General features: G+C 44.0%; 1 protein-coding gene across 3 annotated transcripts in view; it reads left to right on the top strand.

Moving 5' to 3' along the window:
- TDRD3 (tudor domain containing 3) overlaps positions 1-17,418 on the top strand; it is a 653,010-nt gene that overhangs the window by 513,297 nt on the left and 122,295 nt on the right. For all 3 annotated transcript variants that reach the window (XM_069205299.1, XM_069205301.1, XM_069205300.1), the window contains exon 11: positions 5,179-6,029. In XM_069205299.1, the coding sequence (XP_069061400.1) occupies positions 5,179-6,029 (851 nt within the window). The remainder of the gene's footprint in view (positions 1-5,178; positions 6,030-17,418) is intronic.

The following is a 17,418-nucleotide window of genomic DNA, read 5'->3' as shown; positions in this document are numbered from 1 at the left end:
CATATTGCATGCTTACATTCAAATCACACATACCCAGATATAAATGTGCTCCTATTCAATTACATAGAGGTTTTAACATCTATAATTAGCACCCTGATAGTCTGAATAATCATAAGACAACATAGCCATAGTCTAGGAAACTCCATTAATACAAAAATATTTGTCTCCAGAGAGATTATAAGGAGAAGCAGTAGTATCCAGATTAAACTCTAAATTCTTTAAGTTTCTGTATGGCTACTATGACTTTTCTTTTCCCGTAAATACCATGAGACTGTATATTGGTGTCCAGTTATCATAGGAAAAGAATACAGACTCAGTAGACATTTATTTTATGTAGTTTTGTGTGTTCATTACACTGACATCTTGAATTGTGTTACATATAGTCAACCGTTCTGAACTGTGCTCAGGACTATAGTCCTTACGGATTGAGGATTTACCAAGTTAACAAACTGCCCTGATTATAAATTCTGATATACACATTTTAATGTGAGAAATCAGCAGTTACTTAATTTCTGACTTAAAGACAGAAGAGCCAAAATTACCTTCCAGTGAACCAAGTCTATAATGCTTTACAAGAGAGGTTTGAAGTCTACATTGCTCTCAACATGTTTCCCTGAGAGAGACCCATCTAGTTCAGCCCAGGATGCTGACACTGCTCTAGGTGAACTGCCTTGAGTTTGAGAAGGAACCACCTTCCCTAGTGATTTTTAGGATTGAGAAATGACCTTTCTGACCACCTGCGTCTGGTTTGTGATGTGGCCTTCCTACACCTGTTGGCTGACCCAATAGAAAAGTGAGGTAGAACAATTACATTCTTTTGTATGCTCTAGATAAATGGTCAAAGCTTTCTTTACATCTGGGGAAGATGGGATACCTGAAAAGGAGTCAGAAAACACAGAAAGAAAATGTTCTTGTATCAAATGAAAACAGGATTATAAGTTAGGGACAAATTTCAAGTTTAAGATGACTTGATCCACAAAAAAGAACTATGGTAAGGAAGTTACCAGGGCTCCTAACTCACTTTTCATTTTAGCCGAGGTGATTGTAATGAAAAAGGCTTATTTAGCAGAAAGCTGTACACTTTCCGCTTGTTCTAAAAGCTCAAAAGGGTGTTGCTGTAGACCTCTTAGAATAACAGGAAGATCCCAAATTGGAATTGGTTTTGAACCAGCAACTTTCTTAAAGCAAAAGTCTTACCACCGATCAAGATATCTTGGAACAGTCACTCTTTACTTTAGGGACATTAATAGCCTCCCCTTGTGCTGTTATGGTAGGTAGAGCAAACTCTTTGCAAAAACTTCCCTTACCAATCATAGAGTTTTAAATGGATCCATTGCTGATGCATCCAGATTTTCAGAAACACACCACCTATGAAGTTATTCCCATTTTATTTTTAAATACCATCTTGAGGTTGAGGGTTTCCCAGAAGCCTTACTATCTAGGGCTACTAACTCTGAACAGTATATTTCCTCTAGGCCTACTCTTTCAAAAGCCAGGCCACAGATACCATTGTCAGAAAAGACTACCATACTACCACATTCTTCTGCTTCTGAATCTTTCACAGCACCCTCGAGAGGAGGGGAATCTGTGGGAAGGCACATACATTGCCCAAAGTCAAGGGTATCAAAGGGCATTAACTGCTTACGCATGAGGGCCCCATTCCTCTGAACAGAAGTTTTGAAGCCTTGTGTTGTGGTGTGACACAAACCAATCCTTCCAGGGTGTTCTGAAATGGGTACATGTTCAATTGAAGCCCTGAGCCAACAGATGGTAGAGCACTGAGGGCAGACAATGTGGCTAAGGCTGTAGGCGCAAAAGTTCAACCGTCCCTGGATGTAAGCTGCTCCCAATGCCAGAAGGTATATTTTCACCCACACAAACATCTGATCTGCTACCTGATTCGACTCTCTTTACTTTCTGCAGCCCTAGCGATTAAGGTAGCACCTTGTGACCCAGGTGTCTGATCTCTAAAGACATTCCTGTCCTTCAAGTGATTAGCGAGGTCTTGCACTGCCTGCCACACTGCAGACAGCTCCCTCCATTTGGATGCATAGGAGACTATTCTTCTGTGACCAGGAACCTTCATTGTCCAGTGTTGCTTCCCAACCCCATAAACTGGCATCTGTTATTTGGAGAGATGCAAGATATTGCAGTGGGACCCCCTTTAGACACATTTTCCTTGACCATCCACCACCCTAACCTTTAAGATATGTTGGGAGTAACAGGGACAAGGGCCTTGTATTTCTGCATGGCTAGGGACAACCAGCTCAGAATGTGGTTTACACAATCAATTTCAAATGATACTGTGCCCAAGCAACAACAGCTGTTGGTGCCGCTAATATCCCTGAATTTTCAGTCACCTCCACGCTGTTGCAGGAAACTGACACAAAAAAATGAGTAAAATTACCGCAAGCCTTAGAAGAAGCAGGAAGACACGACCAAGGAGGATGTTGATTTGGGCCCGAAAAAATATTTTGTTTTGAGTTGGCTCTAGTTTGGACTTTTGGTAGTTGATAATGAAACCCAGGTGGTGCAGAACTCTGGTCACCATTTCAACATTTTCTTGAGTCTTCAAAAAGAGGAAGCAGAAAGCAACCAATCATCAAGCTATCGGAATATTGTGATGCCATACAATTGAAGATAATCAACTAGAGGAGCTAGTACCTTGGTGAAGATCCTGGGAGATGCTGCCAGACCAAAAGAAAGGGCCTAAAATTGGAAATATTGTTTCCTTATAGTAAACCACAGAACTTGTTGACTGGGAGGATGAATCAGGACGCGAAAGTATGTGTTTTGAAGATCAGACCTCACCAGGAAATCGTTCTTCTTGCCAGTAAGGGTGTGTTCACTTTTAGAGAAATCATGTTGAATGTGCCCATTGAGATATAATTGTTCAGGGTCCTCAATTTCAGTTCCTGTCAGATTTGGCAACCAAAATCAGGACAGAATAGATTCCTTTTCCTCCCTGAAACAAAGGCAACTGTATGATTGCCTTCTTCGCTTGAATCCCTTACAGCTTTGCCTGAACTTTTGACTCTTCATCTGGCCACAGGACAGGTTTAATTAGATGTTGGGGAGGATCTTGAGCATGTGGAATTCGATAACCGGTCTTCACTAGCTGGAGCACTCAATGGTCCATGATATAGTTCTTCGAATCATGATAGAAATTTTCTTAACCTTTCCCCTACTTGAAATAGTCATTTTTTGGGACTGGTCTTGAACAGCTGTAATGTTAGGTTGGGGGGTTTGTTTCCAAACACGGCCCCCGACCACAGGCCTGGCCACAAAAGGGAAGCTTGTCCTGAAGATTTTGTAGAGTGTACTTGAACATGAATTATTTATTTCCAGAGCCCAGCTTAAAAGGTTTGAGAATTGCTTTTACTCTTCCGCTGCTTTATGCACCATGTCATCAAGTTCATTACCAACCAGTTTCAAAACTCTAAAAAGTAATTTTTTTTTATAAGATCTCTCTGAGTAGAGTATAGTTTCCACAACTTCATCCAGAGCAGTCTGCGATCAGCTATTGAAGCCCCAGCTGTTGCTGCAGCTGCCTGTAAGCTAGCAAACGTAAGATCTCAGAGAAATTTTGATTCCAGTTCCATGTTTGCTCGAATTTTAATGGGGGCGGGATAGGTCTTCATTTTCCAATGTTTTCATATAGGGATTGAAAATCTTTATATAACACTTGGGTGGCATATGCTGCGTGTGCATTTGCTCTCACTGAAAAATTAGAAGCTGCATAAGACCTCTTCCGCGTGGCCTCGCCGACATAAGGCAGGGTGGAATCTTCTGATACTAGGCTAGATGTTGATGCTATTGAAGCCAAAATAGTGTTAAACTTTGGCATTAAAATAAATTTTTTTCAACATTTCTGATCCAATATCTCTTGTTGAAGAATCTAGGAACTGCAGATTTATTTGAGTCTTTCCACTTCTTATATAAAAAGTCCTTTGACATCGTGGAGAGGCAGGTCACCCATACCACTCACATATTGTAAATAAAAAGCCTGTTGTTGTAGGGCTTTGCCTTCAAAAACACAGGGTTTCTCTGATGTGAACCAATAAATCTTGCAATTGAGAGTCAAACATATATTTTCCCTTTTGATCCTTTTCAAAATCATCATCTTGATCTTAGGGCGCTTTGCTCCTGGGCTTTGCCAGTGCACAATCAACAGCCTCTTTAATCATGTACTGGAGACCTGCTTGGGTTATCTGAAGCATTTCCACCTTCTCACCCTGTTGCAGCTCCACATGATGCTGATTGAACTGTGCCTTCTTGCCTTCCGTAACAGTAAAGCAGGAAAGAGATGTTCTAGGAGCAGCGTCCTTCCATCTTTTTTGTTGCCTATCAATGAGAGGGAGAGGATGTGGCTTAAGGGCCAGAGCTGCCGACTTTGGAGCTGAGGAACTCAGTTTGAGTCTTGCTGGAGACTTAACATCCTGTGATTCTGGGCAGATCACTTAATCTCCCAGTGCCTACAAACTTGAATGCGTCCTTGTGTAATGTAACTGGTGCTCACGTAAAGCGCTCCAATACCTTCGGGTCCTGTTCGCTCCATATAAACCCCCTCAAAACAAATTATATCTCGCCTGTGGCGAGACCTTGCTACTAGGACAACAAGTGCTTCATGTGCAATGGTATCTGGTCAATCACTTATGCATATCTTCTGAAAGACCTGAACCGGGCACAACATAGCCTCTGCCCAGCACATGAACGGGCAGCATGCTAAATGCTAGCGCACATGATAAACTGCTGCACCCAGCGACATAAAGGCAGAAACCATCTATCTAGCATAAAAACAAATGACATGGCTAACCTCATCCATTGAAGGACAAGAAAAATACAGGAATTGGTGGAGAAGGGGTACATATCTCAGGAGTAAACGAATTAATAAAAAAATATGTTTAATTGGACCATAGGCCCAGGGGATTGGCTAAACTTCGCCAGAGGCGGGATCGTCTCAGTCGGTAAGGACTGAGACAAGGAGGATGGAGATAAGGTGGTAATGAGAGAAATACTGCATTAATTTACCACCAATTGCATTATTCTAGAAATCACTTATGCTTGAATGACTGATTTGTTTTAATTATTCTAGTTTTCATAGTCATTGTTGGAGCGGGATATGGAAACTTCAGATTTTGATATACATATAATTAGTGTTGTTTTATGTTTTTGCAGAACAAAAATCTCAAGCTCAGTCTCATCAATATGGGCAGCCGCACAGGCCACTGAATACAGAGCAAAATGGCTTGAGAGAGCAGAGCTATCAGAGAAGCCTTCCCCGAAATGACACTCGCCAACCAAGAAATGAGAAACCACCTCGGTTCCAGAGAGACAGTCAGACTCCTCGACAGATGCTCGAAGGTAACGGGCCAGCCAGAAACCGAGGCCCAGAGAGGGTGCACTCTTCAGAGTCAGAACAGTGGACTCAAGATAGACACATGAGCGACAAGCCCTTTCCAAGAAATGAAAAAGCCAAGGAAAGCACGTACTCCAACCTCAGCCAGCAGAGTGACAGTCCATTTAAAAAGCGGGAGGTAACTCTGCACGGTAGGACAGGGAAGGGGCCCACCTTTATGGAAGTTAAAGTGAACACTAGCATGCCGGATGCTGCGGATAGCGTAAACGAAAGACGAAGTCGCAGAGAAAACCAAAGGAATAATCCTGACAATTTTTATGACAGGAAAACACGAACAACGAACAGCGAACATTTTGGTAGTTCCAAAAGTGAGAAACACTATAGCGTAAACCCTGACTACCAGAATCAGTTACGGACAGGTGGGAGCGATCTAACAAATGGAGAGATTGATCACAAAGGACGAAGGCAAGGGCCTATTAAACCACTGGGGCCTGAAACAGCTGCACCTGTTGATGATGGGTACAAGATGTTTTCCTATAATAGCGGCCCTAAGCGGAGATCAGGGCCTATAAAGCCGGATCGAATAGTAGAAACGGCTTACCCCATGGAGTCCGGGATCAACTGGCGGCCAGGAGATGAATGTTTAGCTCTGTACTGGGAAGATAATAAGGTAAGGAATTAGCTGGTGATAATAGTATTGGAGAAAGCACGTAATTTACACACTGGTAATGAAGGGTTAACATGTTGGTTTTTTTATGTTCTTTTCGTTCAGGTAAAAACTGTTTAGTGATTCTCTAAAGCCTTGAAAGAGATTTATTCTAAAGACATGTTTACATTAGAGTAGTACTTTAATATTGTTTTTGGCTACTTATTTGTAATCTTGTATTGTCCTTAAACCCTGGGCAGATTCTGTAGCAGGCCAACATGCTTTCATAGGTATTTCTAACATTGACTTAGCTTTACCATTTACCAGTAACGTATGGGCATTCATGGTTCGACGGCCACAATGCTGCCATGCTTTCAAGGTAACCACTTTCTTGACGATTGACTCAGATCCAGGTTCATTGTTTATGAATTAATCGTCTAAGAATAACCTGAAGCAGCCCTAGCTTGATTGTAGCCTTTGAGGTTGCAGACTTCTTCTCCATTCCTCCTCTGTTCCTCATAATTCGTCTTATTGATTTACAAACATTTTTTGCATTGCACTTACTAACTTCTCATGACCTTCACAAGCTTGCTTTTCCTTTCCTCATAGTTCATCGAAGACCCACTTTTAGACCATTAATAATAGTGAGATGAAATTCGTGCTGATTTTGCCTTACTGACAAATGCAAACCTGCCAGGGTAGACAGACACTATACATATATATATATATATATATTTATATATATATATATATATATATATATATATATATATATATATATATATATATATATATATATAAATAATAGAACAAAGAAAAAGAAGCCACAGCGTCTTTGCCTCACTGCGGCAGACGGAGACGGGGTCGCGACCCCCAATATTTCAAAAATCGAACATCCACAACGTTCTTTGCCAAATAAACGGTTGTATTTCAACTCTCTGGAGTGATGGAGACTTGTCTGTCTACGCTCAGGGCGCTGATATCATAGGCCCCGAACGTTGTGGATGTTCGGTTTTTGAAAAAAATAAATATATATATAGCTTCATTTTTAAATTATCGCAGCAATTGTCACATGTAGTTGTCCTGCCCCTCCTGTCTCTTAAAACACTTTGCCAATTCTCAGCATCAATACATTCTAGCACAGCAACTTGAATATTAAAAGGTGCCTCCTGCCCAATGTGGCCTATTCACTACTATGAGGCAAAACTTTTTTTTTTGGCTATCATCTAAACCACATACATTGAGGAGTCTTCCTGCATGGTCCACTGTGCAGTGTCTTGTGAGTTAGAGATGACGGGACCCTTTTGGTTTCGGACGGACCTTATAAGCAAGTGTAGCTCTTGTGCTAGGGCGGAGGAGCATCGAGCCCTGCCAGCAGCAGCTGCAAACCTTTTACCAAAAGACAATAGTAAACTGTTTATTATCATTTTTTGGTAAAAGGGATGGGGCCGCAGGCTGTGACATGCACTGAGGGGGACGGCACAACACTCCCCCTCACTGTGCATTTATGTTTGACTGGCCACCTTGAGCCAGCCAAACACACATGCACTAGGCTCTCTCCAGCTCGGCACTGTGTTGCCGGGCTGGAGAGAGCAGACACAGGCTCTCAGACTGCCTGGGAGTACCCTGGCTGGCTGCCCCCTGCCAATACTAATGCAGCTCTGAGCAGCGTCAGGATTGGCTGTAGGGCAGGCTGGGAGACTGTGCCTGTCTGCAGGAGAAGGAGCAGCGCAGTTGTGATGGGGATGTTACAGGTACTTTTTTGTTGTTGTTATGATTAATTCCTCCCCACTTGCGCGCGCCACCCCTATTCAGCCCCACAAGCCACCCATTCTTACAAGTCATTACGAAATCCGCTATATTTAATAACCCAAAGATATGATACTTGGGAAATGCTTCCACACAGGATCTGGTGCTGGAGAGTTGTACTTTTTGGATGTTTGTGATGAAGGTGTACTGCAATCCATATAGTCCTTTCACTATCCTATTTGTTATTCCTTGAAGCTTTGACCAACCTATTGTCAAGATCTAAGAATTCTTGAATTTCAGTTTTTCATAAAATGTGCAACTGTTCTTCATATGCATTTGGTAACTAACCTAAGAGCTCCAAGGAATCTGCTCAGCTGAGCAGTGACAGATTGAAATTGGGCAAGGCCCAGTGGGTAGCCTGGTCCAGAATTGTACCTTCCTACTTTTAAAGAAGTCAGAATCCACAAGCTGTAGCCCAGCAGCACTCCACAAAATCAGATCATATATTTTGTGATCTAACTAAAGCCTTGAGCCATGTATCAACATTTCAGAGCAGGGCGACCTTGGAAATAATATACCTGGAGGTGATATAATTACCGGGCACACTTGGGCACGTTTTCCAACTATCATGGTTACCGTCTGACTTAAGTTCTGACTTGCAACTTTTGTGGAGATCAGCATCTAACAGTAGAACGCAATGCTGGATGCCTATTCCAAGCTCTGCCCCTGAAGACCACCTCCCTTGTTTTTTGCATTCTCTTAAGACAAAAAGCACAGAATGCCATTTTGCCCCAGGCCTCCAATTCTGAAAAAGGTTTGAAGTGTCACTTTTGGCTCTTGCGCCCTGATGCTCCAAAAGTTCCCAAACTTCCAAGGAATGAGTCTTGGATGTCAGACTACGAGTTTGGGTTTTTTGTGATGCACATGCAAATGTCTCTTTTCCTTGGATCCTACATATTTTTCTTAAAATAAAGTTTTGACAGCACGTTGTCTTCTCCTGAAGAGATTCTTAACTTTGTTAGTCTTGTACATGGACAAGGGTCTGCTTCCCTGATCTTCGGGTACATTCCATATACAGAGATTCAAGGCAAATCAGGAGCCATGCTCCTCGGCCTTTTTCCAGCTAGACAGAATTCTTCCAGCAGGCAGTTGTCCAAGTTTTGCTCGGTTCCAAGCAACCCTCCACCTTGGAAGTGGTGTTAGCATTTTGTTGGTAAATCCAATAGTGAGTGGTAAATCACATCCAGACTTCTACACGTCCCCCCAATAGGCACATATCCATTCTCTTACCTATGGAGGGGGCCTTCTTCCAATCTTTGAGATCTCTGCTCTTCAAAGAATCTCACATTTAATTCCTCCCTTTCATTAACAGTTGTTAAAGCGTGAGCGCATTGACACGCAGACTATCCTTTATTCTTTGAGGGCCTTGTTCAGTGTCATAATTCCTTTGACAGGGTTTCTGGTAAGAGAGAAGTCAGTGACTGGCAGGCGGTCCTTAGTTTAAGCAGGGTGTTGATCATGGTCAAACGTCCTTAACAGATAGTTGTTAAGACAGTAGATAATAACAGGAAGGTTGCCTTATTCTCTGACAAAGCTGCAGATCAGTAAAGGGAAGCACCTCTCCCTGCAAGAGAATAGGTGTGAAATAAACTTTTTCTGGTGATTTGCCATGGGCCTCAACGTGAAAGAAATATTATGTTCGATGGCATCTGTCGCTGTAGATACGCATGTTCTGCAATAGCTCGCCATCTGGTGTTGGGCCGGAGTGTTACAAGTTGTTTTTCTTCGAAGAAGTCTTTCGAGTCACGGGACCGAGTGACTCCTCCTTTTGTCTCCATTGCGCATGGGCGTCGACTCCATCTTCGATTGTTTTTTTTCCGCCATCGGGTTCGGACGTGTTCCTGTCGCTCCGAGTTTCGGAACGGAAAATTAGCTAATTTCGGAAGATTTTCGTCGGTATTGTTGCGTTCGGGATCGGCGTACTTAGATTCCACACCGCATCGAAGATCGAAGAGCTCCGGTGCCCTTCGGGGTAGTTTTTCGATCCTCCGTCGGGGCCTGGTCGGCCCGACCGCGTGCTGAAGAACGCCGATGGAACGGACCCCGTTTCGTTTCTGCCCCAAATGCCACAATAAATACCCCTATACAGACCAACACTTGGTCTGCAACCTGTGCCTGTCACCTGAGCACAGCGAAGACACCTGCGAGGCCTGTCGTGCGTTCCGGTCCCGAAAAACACTCCGAGACCGTCGAGCCAGAAGACTTCAAATGGCGTCCGCACCGACAGCCCAACGGGAGTTCGAGGAACAGGAAGAAGAAGGTACCTTCTCGATCCAAGACTCAGACTCCGAAGGATTCGACGATACACAAACCGTGAGTAAGACGTCGAAAAACACACAGAGAAACATTTACAAGGCCCAGGGGACGCCACTGCCACCAGGCCATGGCTCGACCCATAAATTCGGTGACCGACCGTCGGCACCGAAAAAGGCCAAAACAGTGCCGAGATCGTCCGACTCCGGTCGAGACACCGGCACGCAGCCTTCTCGGGACCGAGAAAGTGCTGGAGACAAGCCTCGACACCGAGATACCGGTGTGGACACGGCTCGACGCCGAGACAGCGGCACCGAAACAGATCGACGCCGAGAGGTTTCGGCCCCGAAAAGGAAAAAAGTCACCTCGGAGCCGAAAAAACACGCAGACAAAGTTTCAACGCCGAAACAAACTGCAAGCGACCCAGCTTCAGGCTCTTATACAGAAGAGCACTCGCTAACCTCCCAAATGCAAAAGCATAGGTTTGAGGAAGAGCTACAAGCAACTGATGTGGACCATACGCAAAAGCGTATCTTCATTCAGCAGGGGACAGGAAAAATAAGCACCCTTCCCCCCATTAGGAGAAAGAGAAGGTTGGAGTTCCAGACGGAACAAGCACCACAACCAAAAGTGGTTAAAAGAATTACACCACCACCCTCTCCTCCGCCCGTGATTAACGTTTCACCAGCACAAACTCCATCTCACTCCCCAGCTCACACCACCATGAGCCAGGGTGACCAAGATCAGGACGCATGGGACCTATACGACGCCCCAGTGTCAGATAACAGCCCGGAGGCCTACCCTACAAAGCCATCTCCACCAGAAGACAGCACCGCGTACTCTCAGGTGGTGGCTAGAGCAGCACAATTTCATAACGTAAGCCTCCACTCAGAACAGGTCGAGGATGATTTCTTGTTCAACACACTCTCCTCCACCCACAGCTCCTACCAAAGCCTGCCTATGCTCCCTGGTATGCTCCGGCACGCAAAAGACATATTTAAGGAGCCGGTCAAAAGTAGGGCAATCACACCACGGGTGGAAAAGAAGTATAAGCCGCCTCCTACGGACCCGGTTTTCATCACTACACAGCTGCCACCAGACTCTGTTGTTGTAGGAGCAGCTAGGAAAAGGGCCAACTCTCACACATCTGGAGATGCACCACCCCCAGATAAAGAAAGCCGCAAGTTCGATGCAGCTGGTAAAAGAGTCGCAGCACAAGCTGCAAACCAGTGGCGCATCGCGAACTCCCAGGCACTACTTGCGCGCTATGACAGAGCCCACTGGGACGAGATGCAACATCTCATTGAACATCTGCCCAAGGACTTCCAAAATAGGGCGAAACAAGTGGTTGAGGAGGGACAGACCATCTCCAACAACCAGATACGTTCCTCCATGGACGCTGCAGATACAGCTGCACGGACAATTAATACATCTGTGACCATTAGAAGGCACGCATGGCTAAGAACGTCTGGGTTCAAACCAGAGATACAGCAGGCAGTGCTCAATATGCCATTCAACGAAAAACAACTGTTCGGACCAGAAGTGGACACGGCAATCGAAAAACTTAAAAAAGACACTGACACTGCTAAAGCCATGGGCGCACTCTACTCCCCGCAGAGCAGAGGAACCTACAGCACCTTCCGCAAGACACCCTTTAGAGGGGGTCAGGCCACACAAGCCAGCACCTCGCAGGCAACACCGTCCAGCTACCAGGGACAGTACAGGGGAGGCTTTCGGGGCCAATACAGAGGAGGGCAATTCCCTAGGAATAGAGGGAGATTTCAAAGCCCCAAAACCCCTACTACTAAACAATGACTCACATGTCACTCACCCCCTCCACACAACACCAGTGGGGGGAAGAATAGGTCATTATTACAAAGCATGGGAGGAAATCACTACAGACACTTGGGTTCTAGCAATTATCCAACATGGTTATTGCATAGAATTTCTACAATTCCCTCCAAACATACCACCAAAAGCACAAAATTTAACAACACACCATTCCAATCTCCTGGAGATAGAAGTGCAGGCACTATTGCAAAAGAATGCAATCGAATTAGTGCCAAACACACAAATAAACACAGGAGTTTACTCACTGTACTTTCTGATACCAAAGAAGGACAAAACGCTGAGACCAATCCTAGACCTCAGAGTAGTGAACACTTTCATCAAATCAGACCACTTCCACATGGTCACACTACAAGAAGTATTGCCATTGCTAAAACTACACGACTACATGGCAACTTTAGACCTCAAGGATGCTTATTTCCATATACCAATACACCCATCTCACAGGAAATACCTAAGGTTTGTATTCAAAGGAATACATTACCAATTCAAGGTACTGCCTTTCGGATTAACAACCGCACCAAGAGTCTTTACCAAATGTCTAGCGGTAGTCGCTGCACACATAAGAAGGCAGCAAATACATGTGTTCCCATATTTGGACGACTGGCTAATCAAGGCCCATTCGTTCATACAGTGCTCAAATCACACAAATCAGATCATACAAACCCTCTTCAAACTCGGGTTCACCGTCAATTTCACAAAATCCAAAATTCTGCCACGCAAGGTACAACAATACCTGGGAGCCATAATAGACACATCAAAGGGAGTAGCCACTCCAAGTCCACAAAGAATTCAAAATTTCAACACCATCATACAACGCATGTATCCAACACAAAAGATACAGGCAAAGATGGTATTACAACTCCTAGGCATGATGTCATCATGCATAGCCATTGTCCCAAACGCAAGACTGCACATGAGGCCCTTACAACAATGCCTAGCATCACAGTGGTCTCAAGCACAGGGTCACCTTCTAGATCTGGTGTTAATAGACCGCCAAACTTACCTCTCGCTTCTGTGGTGGAACAACATAAATTTAAACAAGGGGCGGCCTTTCCAAGACCCAGTGCCACAATACGTAATAACAACAGATGCTTCCATGACAGGGTGGGGAGCACACCTCGATCAACACAGCATACAAGGACAATGGAACGTACATCAAACAAAACTGCATATCAATCACCTAGAACTGCTAGCAGTTTTTCAAGCACTAAAAGCTTTCCAACCAATAATAGTTCACAAATACATTCTCGTCAAAACAGACAACATGACAACAATGTATTATCTAAACAAGCAGGGAGGGACGCACTCCACGCAGTTAAGCCTGCTAGCACAAAAAATTTGGCATTGGGCAATTCACAACCAAATTCGCCTAATTGCACAGTTTATACCAGGGATACAAAATCAACTCGCAGACAATCTCTCTCGAGATCACCAACAGGTCCACGAATGGGAAATTCACCCCCAAATTCTGAACACTTATTTCAAACTCTGGGGAACACCTCAGATAGACTTGTTTGCGACAAGGGAGAACGCAAAATGCCAAAACTTCGCATCCAGGTACCCACACAAACAATCCCAAGGCAATGCCCTATGGATGAACTGGTCAGGGATATTTGCTTACGCTTTTCCTCCTCTCCCTCTCCTTCCTTACCTGGTAAACAAACTCAGTCAAAGCAAACTCAAACTCATATTGATAGCACCAACTTGGGCAAGGCAACCCTGGTACACAACGCTGCTAGACCTATCAGTGGTACCCTGTATCAAATTGCCCAACAGGCCAGATCTGTTGACACAGCACAACCAAAAGATCAGACACCCAGATCCAGCATCGCTGAATCTAGCAATCTGGCTCCTGAAATCCTAGAATTCGGGCACTTACAACTTACCCAAGAATGTATGGAAGTCATAAAACAAGCAAGAAGGCCATCCACCAGGCACTGCTATGCAAGTAAATGGAAGAGGTTTGTTTGCTACTGCCATATTAATCAAATACAACCATTACACACAACTCCAGAACATGTAGTGGGTTACTTGCTTCACTTACAAAAATCTAACCTAGCTTTCTCTTCCATTAAGATTCACCTTGCAGCAATATCTGCATACCTGCAGACTACCTATTCAACTTCCCTATATAAAATACCAGTCATTAAAGCATTCATGGAGGGCCTTAGGAGAATTATACCACCAAGAACACCACCTGTTCCTTCATGGAACCTAAATGTTGTCCTAACTAGACTTATGGGTCCACCTTTTGAACCCATGCACTCCTGCGACATACAGTTCCTAACCTGGAAGGTGGCATTTCTCATCGCCATTACTTCCCTGAGAAGAGTAAGCGAGATTCAGGCGTTTACTATACAGGAACCTTTTATACAACTACACAAAAATAAAGTCGTCCTAAGGACCAATCCTAAATTTTTGCCAAAGGTTATTTCACCGTTCCATCTAAATCAAACAGTGGAACTTCCAGTGTTCTTTCCACAGCCAGATACCGTAGCTGAAAGGGCACTACATACATTAGATGTCAAAAGAGCATTAATGTATTACATTGACAGAACAAAAAACATCAGAAAGACTAAACAACTCTTTATTGCATTTCAAAAACCTCACGCAGGAAACCCAATTTCAAAACAAGGTATAGCCAGATGGATAGTTAAATGCTTCCAAATCTGCTACCTTAACTGCCCATTACACCAAGGGCACACTCAACCAGAAAAAAAGGTGCTACCATGGCCTTTCTAGGAAACATCCCAATGCAAGAAATATGTAAGGCAGCCACATGGTCTACGCCACACACGTTCACCAAGCACTACTGTGTAGACGTGTTATCCGCACAGCAAGCCACAGTAGGTCAAGCCGTGTTAAGAACATTATTTCAAACCACTTCCATTCCTACAGGCTGAGCCACCGCTTTTGGGGAGATAACTGCTTACTAGACTATGCAGAACATGTGTATCTACAGCGACAGATGCCATCGAACTGAAAATGTCACTTACCCAGTGTACATCTGTTCGTGGCATCAGTCGCTGGAGATTCACATGTGCCCACCCACCTCCCCGGGAGCCTGTAGCAGTTTGGAAGTTAGCTTCAACTTTGTACATTTGTATATATATTATTTTAACCTTAAATAGGTACATACTTAGTCACTCCATTGCATGGGCACTATTATTACAACACAACTCCTACCTCACCCTCTGCGGGGAAAACAATCGAAGATGGAGTCGACGCCCATGCGCAATGGAGACAGAAGGAGGAGTTACTCGGTCCCGTGACTCGAAAGACTTCTTCGAAGAAAAACAACTTGTAACACTCGGACCCAACACCAGATGGCGAGCTATGCAGAACATGTGAATCTCCAGCGACTGATGCCACGAACAGATGTACACTGGGTAAGTGACATTTTCATTTCTGGCCAGAGGCAGCTAGAAAGACAGTGGTTCAGTCTCTGATCATGTCCAGACTGGACGACTGCAACGTACTACACCTAGGGGCCTCAGTCACAACTAATGAGACTCCAACATGTGCAGAACATGGCAGCTCAGCTTCTGTTAAATTTGCCTAGATGCTTCCCTTCAGCTCCTGCTCTGGAAAAGTTGCATTGGCTTCCTTTGAAGGAAGGGGGTTTCTTTAAAGTCATGTGCTAGTGCCACAAAATTCTCAGCAGCAAAGGCCATAGATATTTGCATCCTTTGGTTGCTACCTACTTCCCAAAGAGAAACTTAAGATAAGCTGGCGCTTTGCTAGCCTGCATTCCCAGCATCAAAAGAGCTCGTACCGGAGGAAGCTCCTTCAGTATTTTGGCAGCCAAGCTATGGAGAACTCTGCCTCTCCTGCCTAGGCTGGAAAAATCTGAGTTATCATTTCGTAAGAAACTAAAAACTTGGCTCTTTAGATCTACATATTATTGGCCATTTTGGCACTTCATGCTCTCTACCATGGGAAGGAAACCCCAGCGATTGGACACGTCAGCTGACATATTAACGCGATCTGCAACTTATATTATTTTTATTATGGTGGTTATTTATGGTGAGTAGACCAAATGATCATACAGTAATAGTATAGCCTGCTTCAAACAGTTCGCAGTAGTGTAACAGTGCGCACAGGCATTATTATTATTGGAGGATATTACACAGGGATCCTACTCACTGGCAGCAGTCATACACAGGGGAATGAACAAGTAGCCTTAGGTTAATGACAGTAAGTCAGGTGTGATTATGTAGGTGCTGCTAGCAGGTAGGACTTTAAAGGTCCCCATGTATCGCTGGGCCTGGATGTGAACAGCATACGCTGCTCTTATTGCTATAATTGTGCATTACCTTAAATAAGAAATTCCAACCAGTTGTCTCAAACCCACCTTGATAAAAAAGGTAGTACCTGCGTTCTCCAGCTTATACTGGGTTATTTTCCAGGCTAGTCTAATCAGTTGTTTTTTAAGCCTCTAAAAAAACATTTATTGAGAGGGATGGGAATATACTCAAAAAGATAAAGCAGTTTAAGGAACATAGTCATCTTCATTGGAGCCATCAACCGAGTCATTGACAGCCGAAGGGCCGACCAGTGCATGATCCGTTCTGTTAGTTTATCCATGGTTAATACCATATTTTTCTCTAATTATTAGGTCAGTATCCTGGTTAAATCATACCCTTAGATATTAAAGTGATCCCTCACACCATATGAACGGAAAGTCTGATGTGAATTTAGCTCTGTTATTTGTAAAGGGGCAAAATCCGTGATTTATTCCAATCAATGATGACTCCTAATAAGGCAACAATTTATACAAATTCCCACATTGGGTTAAGGCACCCATCTCCGTTCCTCAGATATAGGGGCATATCGTCAGCATAAAGGAAGATCAAGAAGAGGTGGCTGGTTCATCTGTGGACGTGGTTTGAATAGCATTGTTGGAGCTACAGTGCAAGCAGCTCCAGGGTTGTTGCAAAAGGATTGGCATTGAGGGGCATGTCGGTCAGTTCCTTTGGATATGGGGGTGGTAGACAAGTTTAGGTTGTTAATCTGCACTTTGGGCCATGGGAGGGTTAGAATAATCTGATCTCTTCTATGAAGTTATAGGCCATACAGAGTCTATTTAAAAGGGTAAAAAAAAATTCCCATCCTAGGGAACCAAACCCATTTAAGGCAATCAAAGAGACAGCCACAGCATCGAGATTGCACTCCAGGCTTTGTAGAAGGGAAAAGAGTTTGCAAATGATGTGCAGCTGATGTACCAGGAATAAATCTGTTCTGGTCAGGGAGCCCCAGGTCGGGAAGGATGAGAGACAGGCAGTGTATTTTGGCATTACAGTTTACAACTGATTGTGGTCTATAGGACTATAGTGGTCTTTAGGACTCACATTTGTTAGTAGTCCTCCCTGCCTTTAGTAAGGTCGTCTAGAGAGCTACACACAATGTTGGAGGGAGGACATGCTGTATTCTGGCTTCTTTAATAGGGCCAATTAGTGAATTCGGCAGGAAGTCCATCAAGACTAGGAGCCTGGTCTGA

This window comes from Pleurodeles waltl, chromosome 8 (genome assembly GCF_031143425.1).
Source record: "Pleurodeles waltl isolate 20211129_DDA chromosome 8, aPleWal1.hap1.20221129, whole genome shotgun sequence".
In the NCBI taxonomy this organism is placed as follows: Eukaryota; Metazoa; Chordata; class Amphibia; order Caudata; family Salamandridae; genus Pleurodeles; species Pleurodeles waltl.
Note: the sequence above shows the minus strand (reverse complement) of the source record. Positions and strands in the feature narration are given on the sequence as shown.